This window comes from Helianthus annuus, chromosome 10 (assembly GCF_002127325.2).
Source record: "Helianthus annuus cultivar XRQ/B chromosome 10, HanXRQr2.0-SUNRISE, whole genome shotgun sequence".
In the NCBI taxonomy this organism is placed as follows: Eukaryota; Viridiplantae; Streptophyta; class Magnoliopsida; order Asterales; family Asteraceae; genus Helianthus; species Helianthus annuus.
In genome coordinates, this window is record NC_035442.2 from 168348220 (window position 1) to 168356282 (window position 8063).

Here is an 8063-nt window from a genome sequence, read left to right on the forward strand (position 1 = left end):
TAGCAAAAGCATTAACAAACATTATGACTAAAGTAAATGATAGATTGCGAAGTATTAAAACACAGTCAACAAACAAATGTAAGTGTGTCATGTATTAAAATTGGAAAAAACTTGGAAAATGTGATTGTCAAAGCATATTCTAATTTTCGCTATCGTTGGCTTCGCTTTCTGAATCGTCCGATCCTAGCACCATGTCTTCCTCATTTTCTTCTTCCTTGTCGTCGGTAGACGAGTCATCCTTAGTTAGATTACCTTTTTTCAAAGGGCAATTCCTTTTATCGTGTTTTCGAACTTTTTTTCCACAATAATTACATTTCCTTCATGGCCAACTTTTTCTTTCTTAGAAGTACCCAAACGTGTATAAAACCCTGCTAGTTGTGCGTAACCCTCATATATTGCAATTGCGGCTTCCATTGTACTAAATCTCGACTTTGTAACGGGTTTGCAACCGGGGGGAACAACTAGCGTCCAATACCTACTGCCATTGGGTGTCTCATATAGGTTACTAGCTACCGACTCTGAACATTAAGAGAACAAAAGACTATAATTATTTATTATACATACAACTTTCTTGTACAAGTTAGTTTATCTTAAAAATAAAACTGCTAAATAATATAGTACACATGTGTATATCCATCTGTTATATAAACGTAAAACATTCATTACCCTATGTGTATACAACAAAACTTCTGGCACTAAACTAAAAAATATACAAAAAAACCCTACAAACTGTGTGTTGCTTATAATATTTACGTCTGTGTACATAAAAAAGTAGAACATACTGGGAATACATAAACAAAGCATGATTCTATAGAACCAACACAAAACAAGTACAATACCCAAACAACTCAAATCCAATTTGAACAATCGAGCTTCTGATGAAAAATATGAACGTGATGAACTGGGTTTATGAAGATACATATGGGTGAATTTGATAAATCTGGTGAGTGGATTCGATAAATCTGATGAACTAGGTTTATGAAGATAAATATGAATGATAAAAGTTGAATTCGAAATCTGATGAACTGGGTTTATGAAGATAAATATGAATGATAAAAGTTGAATTCGAAAATTGACTTACGGAATTATTGTTCTTGTAAGGTTGGATAGAATCATGGAATAAAATTAAAAGATAATTCAGATTTCCCTAAATATAGGAACATGTAACTGAATATTGATTTGTAAAGAATAATAAATTAACAAAAAATAAATGTTATATTACAATCCTATCCTTTTCATCTAAAAAATAAATGGATGGTTAGGATTAGTTTACTAGGTTCACAAACAATGATGTTGTTCACTCATGATCTCTATCCTATATATATATATATATATTAAAAAAAAATTGATGTGGCTTGGCCACGCCAGCCCAGCCACGCCCACCATACCCCTACAACTTGGGTTTGTGTATTGAGTGCCCCCATAATCCACGTGTTAACCCATGACCCAAACCTCCGCCCCACCATACCCCACGGTCTTAAGTTAAAAAAGAAAAAAAAGATGGTAAACGAGCTGCGTTTAAATTAGATGTGACTAACCATTATTCCAAACCAGATAAATTATCACCTCTCGTATTTACAAACTCACACCTAATTTTTATCTCTAATATAAATGTGACAATTAATGACATCAGGGAAGCTTCATTTGACAATTGACAGTAGGTGACAACGGATAGTTTAAAGCCTTAACTAGGCTCCCTGCCATCACATGATCGTAGTAAAAGACTAAAAGCCAACCTTCGTAAAACAAATTTAAAATCCCCTTTGTACAAATTCCGTGAATATTAGAAAATATTATCACCTTATATGTAAAATATAGAAAATTGAAGTAAACAGCTTTAAGAGTGACTAATACCTTTTATCTAATTATAAATCGGCATGGTTGTTTGTTTGTTTTAGTAAGTGCGTTTGTTTGTATTGTATCATACTTGTAAAAAACAAAAGATTGCTTTGGGTGCAATAATAGTTAGGTCAATGCGTGACTCTGAAAGCTCACTACTTTCTAGTATTGGTTTTTGTGATTTGGGTGTGATTGTTTTTAATTATGTCTGTAGTGGCGGAACTTGAACGAAAACTCGGTAGGGGCCGAATTCTTAAAAATCCAATATTTTACACTGAAAATAAAATTCAGAAATTTTGGTAAAATTAACAATACAAGCGAAAAATCGGTAGGGGTCAGGACACCCCGGCGCCAATAAAGCTTCGCCCCTGTATGTACGTTTATTTGTAATGCATCATGGACTTGTAACGGTAGTTAGGTCAAATTTCTGACTTTGAAAGCTCGCTAACTGGTTTTTTGTGATTCATGAAAACTTGAATGTCTTAGGAAATTATGTATACATTTTTCGATTGAATTATTTCGCCGACACTAAGGATTATTTAATACTTATTATAGCAATTTATTCTTTGAGAGGCACAAGTCTAGACGATTGTTTTGTAAGTAGCGGACGCGTTAACAATGTGTACATTTCTGTCTTGTGGGTATAGTTGTTTGATGGCATGTGAAACTATAACAGGCCCTGTTTTTTGTTTTAACTGTGTTATCAAGCTTAAAAAGGATAGATGTTCCATGCTCGGGTGTTGTAGAAACAAATATAAAAGGCATTAGAGACCAAAGGACTTCTAGCCTAGTGGTATCAAAGTGTGTAGAGTGGTGTTTCTCTCTATGAAGTTGAGGACTTAACCATAATAGACATTGAAATGGGAAATAGAAATAGGATTAGAGGGTGCACGTGTGTTAGTCGTTATAAAAAAAAGTTTGAGGCGACTCGCGTCAAATAGAACGTTGAGTTGTCCACTAAAAAGTAACATTTATGCAACGTTTTAAGAACCGAACGTTGGTCAACTCATCGGTCAGCTCATAAGGTATGAGTCATTGTAGGTTAAACCGAATATTTTCTTTTGTTTCCCGATACTGATTTTAAAACTAACAAAAATATAACTTATTTTATACTTAAATATTTTATTTTTGCATTTGTTTTATCTTTAGAATGATTAATGTTTGAATTTGAACGATATATTTAAAGTTTTCATATTTTTTGATTTTTGCATTTTCTGTAAAAGAACATTTAGTTTTAACCGTATCTCGTTGTTAAAGTTGGAGGCCCGAACCCTAGAGGTTCAAGCTACCTATTATGAAAAAAACATAAAACGTTTTGGGCCAAGCCCCATGATACCAAAAAGCCCAAAGTTGGAAGGCCTATAAGAAAGTCTAATCGAGCATGAATTGACTAGTACTTCTTGACTATGCTAGATTTCGTATATTGCTAATGCCCGCGCGATTTGCGGCTTCATCCAAAAACATATTATTTCCTTTGAAATATAATATTTTGTACATACGCATACATTGGAAGAAAAAAAACAAAAAACAATCAAATTCCGGAAAAACTTCCTTGTAGACTACATTTGTTGTTTTACTCGTTACATTCCCATCTTTGTCTAGTATAAGCAACTTCACACCGCCTCTGCTTTTAACTCTTGATAACGCAACATAAAGCTGACCATGTGAGAAAACTGGATATTTCAAATACAATCCAACCGTCGATAGAGATTGTCCTTGACTTTTATTTATAGTCATTGGCAAAACATACATTTATAGGGAATTGTCGTCGTTGAAACTTGATAGGAATTCTTCTATCCGACGGTGTTAAACTAATTCGTGGAATAGTTCTGGTCCCTATGTTTCCTCCGGATATAATCTCCGCCTCTATAACATGTTTATAAAGTTTAGTAATCCGTAGTCTCGTACCGTTGCATAAACCATTTTGTTGATCGATATTACGAAGCAACATTACAGGTACACCAACTTTAAGGACTAATCGATGATTAGGCAGACCAGAAACTTTTAAACCATTTAGAACATCGGGAGAATATAGTCTCGCATTTGCTTCATTCTTTCCTTGATCAGTTTGACAAATACTATCAGAACTCAGATACTCCACTTCATCGCCAGGAAACGAAGCAAGCAACTTTTCATTAATTTCTTGAACAACCTCGTTCGTTGGTGCCAATATAGTTCTTTCAGCAAAATAATCTTTATCTTTGTACAGTTGAAGAAGCCAAGGATATACAAAGTCGATCAGATCTGACATAGGATCCTCAGATCACTTGATTAACAAATCTTCAGGAATATCTATAACCACCTCACAATCATCACTGTCGCCAATCTTTCCCTCGCCCAAGTCAAGCAACCAATCCGCAAAAGCTTTAATCTCGTCTATATCGGATGTGTTGGCTCCTACAGTTAACCTCATGTTTTTGGTTAACGTAAAGACCTTGCAAGTACTCCAAATATACGACGACGTGATTGAAGCATTAACGATATCTCGCCTACTCCCATTTGGTACAACCGGAAGTATTTGTCTAAAGTCACCACCGAACACCATAACTTTTCCACCAAATGTCATCTCACATTTGAAGATATCTTTCATTGTTCGGTCAAGTGCTTCAAACACATGTTTATGATTCATCGGTGCTTCATCCCAAATGATCAATTTCGTTTTCTTCAATAAATCAGCAACTTCATCATCCGGTTTAATAAAACACATCGAGGTTTCTGTTAAATTTAGAGGTATATGAAACCTTGAATGTGCAGTACGCCCACCGGGTAACAAAAGAGATGCGATTCCACTTGATGCAACATTTAGTACAATATCGCCTTTACATCTAATGGATGCAGATAATGTCTTACCAGTACCTCCGTACCCATATACGAAGAACAAACCACCCGCATTACTATTAACTGCTTCAATTATCTCATCAAACACTAAACGCTGCTCATCGGTTAGGCTGCTTAAATTATTATCAAATTCAATGGCAGTAGCGCTTACATCGTACCTAAGCTCATCAGCAATTAAACGGTTGTCTGTTGAATATATTGATTCACTGTCGGGTTGAGGCATAGACGGAAACCGACTTAAACTTGAGTTGTTACGTAATAAGTAATGCTCAATTTCCAACAACGTTAGGTTCCTTATTTGTTCTTCTGGAAGAGACAAACCTATTAAATTTATGTAAATAAATTATTAAAATTCTTGTAAATAAAAATGAAATTATTTAAAACTAACGTGTAAAATATAACTGACAAAATATTAAATAACAATTTGAGTACCTTCGACCTCAAAAGCTTTTGCCAATTGTATAAAATACCATCCGCAAGGTACTCCCATGTGTTTTCCCAAACATGTTCAGGCTTTGATAATGTATTAGATGCCAACATTGTAGCAAACAGATTACGAAGATAGTAACCAGAACCTGTGTAGTACGCCTCTTTGATAGCTTCTATATACTCCTTGTCGTCGTCTAAAAGGCCTCTAGCGTAGCACGCATCTCTAAATGTTGGGAAGGCTTGTCCATTCACAGTACGAATGTCTTCAAAAGACTTAGGACCTACTACCTTATTAAGAAGAATTCTTAAAAAGTATGCCTCGTCCATAGAAGGATTCACACAATGAATACGACCAATGGTTTTGCCTATTATGCGTTTATCCCATATCCTTTCATCCTTCTTCCAAACAAATTTAGTTGGGAACTCAACGTAAGTAAGGGTGCGCGCCAACGGATCTTTTTCGTTCTTTTCCATCCACCCCAAAAACATCGTAGAAGAAACAGAAGGTTTTTGTAGAACACTATCAAGTTCGTCATCAGGGCCGTATACAACGTTTTGTTTATCTGGTAGATGAAACGGAAGCCTGATTACATATGGATAGCGGTAATGAACATCAAATGCAAATATGCGCCATGAAGCTTCGCATGCCAAGAGATATCTACAATCGTAATACTCTTTGATTTCATCTTTTCCATCTTCAAGCTGACCTTCATCACCATTTGGTACAAAACCAAATTCAGCCCTATCTGGTCCTTTGTTAATGTATTTAAACAAATACTTAATGGACGCAGCCTGGTTACACCATTCGACGTTAATGTGTGCTTGATAACGTCTCAATAGAGTTTTGCTATACGGAACCACGCTTCTGTTATCAAGCTGAATACCAGATTTCTCAACAAAAACACCTGAATCGGCTCGTCTATATACCGGATAACGATTCGAATCTAGAGAAATCTTTTCACAGAACTTCTTAGGAAATTTCTTCGAACACTTACCGTCGACCATACACGGACAATTTGTTTTTGCAACACCACAAGGTCCGTGAATCATATACTCGCTGACAAGAGTATATAGATCTGGTTCTAAGTTTTTGTCAGGTATCTCGGCAGAAATGAAGTTGTCAACATGCTCAACCGAAGGAAGCTTACTTTCGTCATGTAAGAACAGACAGATATGCGCATGCGGTAGACCTCGTTTCTGAAACTCTATAGTATAGACAACTGCAATAGGATAGTTAATATTAAAATATTTAGTTTTTCTAAGTTACGGTTATGAACGTAGCATACCAAAAAATATATAATAAAGTAACTGATTTATATGGATCCTTACCTGCCGATGCATTGCTGAATAAAGATTTCTCTCGCAAGTCTTTCATGATTGCGTCAAGCTTAATCATCAACTTGAACATCCGAGACACCAGCCTTTTTAACCTTTGTTGATGATAGAGATGTGGTTTCTTCAACTTCATACACGTCAGCAAGGTTACGTTTCAATTCCGAAGACGAAGTCTTAGAACAATCTTTAGATGTGCAATCGGGTGTGAAGTTATCACCAATAGAATCCACGGCATCCTGAATGATATATTCAAAATTAGAAAGTATATAAAATATTTAAAACATTTGGTATTTTGTAACATTAACTTAAAATACATACCTTTAGAGCAAAAGGGTTTTGAGTTGATATATCACTAAGTGAAACATCAGCAGACGCCTCGTCCACACCCTACAATTCAAAAAAAATAATAAGGCTAGACACAATAAAACTAATAAATGTTGTAACATAACTATAATTCTAAGGTTTGTAAGTGTTAACCTGATCAGCTGGAATTCGGCTCTCCAAGGACTCAATGATTGCTGCATCATTCACCAACTTATGAACAGCATAACCATCAATATGGTTGTCAATATTGAATCGACTAATTTGAATCTTGAAGGCAAACTTCTTATCATTCAAAGATTTAAACTGATAGGGAATGGTTTTCTCTTGCAAAGATGCCTAATATACATGAATCAATTTTTTTTGAAAACAACATAGAAATAACATTTAAACATTAATAATATGTAACTTGTATATGAATTTAAAGAAAGGACTGATGTGAAATATGTTACCTGATCCACTTTACACTTCTCAAGCAATTGAATTGCAGTCATACCAAACATTTTTCTAGCTTCACGGTCGAACAAAGTCAAAGAGGCAATAGCTACATAATCCTGTACTCTTATCGGAATCCTAAAACTAAATGCATAAAAAGTAATTCACAAAATAAATACATTTTACATTCCTAAAGTAAAATAAAGTAATCATAAATATAATATAATTACAAATAATATTAGTAACTTACATCGGAGTCGCAGCCACAACCTCCTTAGGACAATCTTGATTTGAGCAAACTAAAACCTGTTTAAACTTCGGTTCTTCAGCACCGTCTTCAGCATCCTCAATGACCATAGTTGTCTCAACCTTCCGAGTGCACTCCTCACAACCAAGGTAGTACCAATCATCTTTATCATCCACACCCATGATCGTACCAAGAACTATGACCTCGCAAGGCTGAAATTATATGTAAGATATTAGAGTTATAAAAATGAATTTTTGAAACAATTTTGTGTAATGTATTTATTTAAAATATTAAAAAGTAGACACAAACCTTATCCAAGAGCGTAATATCACGGAAATTGGAAAACGGATGCTTCACTAGAAAGTCATCCGCAACGCTTATGCTTCCAGATGAACCAATTGATTTCTGACCATTAGAAGATGTTTTACATATCTTCTCAACAAACCTGATTACAATAATGGAAGCAAAAAAATTTAACAACATCAATAAGTAGTTCATATTATTTTAGAAACTGTTTACTTTGTTCTAAATGAACGAATCTCCTCTATGTCAGCATTGATAAACAGCCTTGTTATATGGAAAGCATTAGATAGCGTCGTCTTCCCTGTGTAAAAAAATT

General features: G+C 34.9%; 3 protein-coding genes across 3 annotated transcripts; all 3 read right to left on the bottom strand.

The window, feature by feature from the left end:
* Window positions 1-258: 258 nt before the first annotated feature.
* Window positions 259-4090, bottom strand: LOC110883252. Its single transcript, XM_022131055.1, has 3 exons — window positions 3590-4090; window positions 3417-3495; window positions 259-518 (listed from the first exon to the last, which is right to left on the bottom strand). Exons 1-3 carry the CDS (start codon window positions 4088-4090, stop codon window positions 259-261), a joined length of 840 nt encoding a protein of 279 aa, XP_021986747.1.
* Window positions 4091-4102: 12 nt separating this feature from the next.
* Window positions 4103-6481, bottom strand: LOC110883253. The gene is made up of 3 exons (XM_022131056.1): window positions 6436-6481; window positions 5148-6326; window positions 4103-4998 (listed from the first exon to the last, which is right to left on the bottom strand). Exons 1-3 carry the CDS (start codon window positions 6479-6481, stop codon window positions 4103-4105), a joined length of 2121 nt encoding a protein of 706 aa, XP_021986748.1.
* Window positions 6482-6494: 13 nt separating this feature from the next.
* LOC118482755 lies at window positions 6495-7626 on the bottom strand. Its single transcript, XM_035978406.1, has 5 exons — window positions 7448-7626; window positions 7215-7341; window positions 6919-7101; window positions 6760-6828; window positions 6495-6677 (listed from the first exon to the last, which is right to left on the bottom strand). The coding sequence occupies exons 1-5, from the start codon at window positions 7624-7626 to the stop codon at window positions 6495-6497; spliced, it is 741 nt and encodes a 246-aa protein (XP_035834299.1).
* Window positions 7627-8063: the final 437 nt, after the last annotated feature.

Bases quoted from the DNA above. Each gene is read 5' to 3' on its own strand.
- LOC110883252 (XM_022131055.1), bottom strand. From the start codon at position 4,090: ATGTCAGATCTGATCGACTTTGTATATCCTTGGCTTCTTCAACTGTAC. The intron at 3,496-3,589 runs GTATGTTTTGCC...TCACATGGTCAG, and splicing joins GACGACAATTCCCTATAAAT to CTTTATGTTGCGTTATCAAG. The intron at 519-3,416 runs GTAAAACAACAA...CTTAATGTTCAG, and splicing joins CAAAGATGGGAATGTAACGA to AGTCGGTAGCTAGTAACCTA.
- LOC110883253 (XM_022131056.1), bottom strand. From the start codon at position 6,481: ATGAAAGACTTGCGAGAGAAATCTTTATTCAGCAATGCATCGGCAG. The intron at 6,327-6,435 runs GTAAGGATCCAT...ATCCTATTGCAG, and splicing joins ATTCAGCAATGCATCGGCAG to TTGTCTATACTATAGAGTTT. The intron at 4,999-5,147 runs GTATTTTATACA...TAAATTTAATAG, and splicing joins ATGGGAGTACCTTGCGGATG to GTTTGTCTCTTCCAGAAGAA.
- LOC118482755 (XM_035978406.1), bottom strand. From the start codon at position 7,626: ATGGGTGTGGATGATAAAGATGATTGGTACTACCTTGGTTGTGAGGAG. The intron at 7,102-7,214 runs GTAACATATTTC...CATGTATATTAG, and splicing joins AGAAGTGTAAAGTGGATCAG to GCATCTTTGCAAGAGAAAAC. The intron at 6,829-6,918 runs GTTAACACTTAC...TTTGAATTGTAG, and splicing joins GCCGAATTCCAGCTGATCAG to GGTGTGGACGAGGCGTCTGC.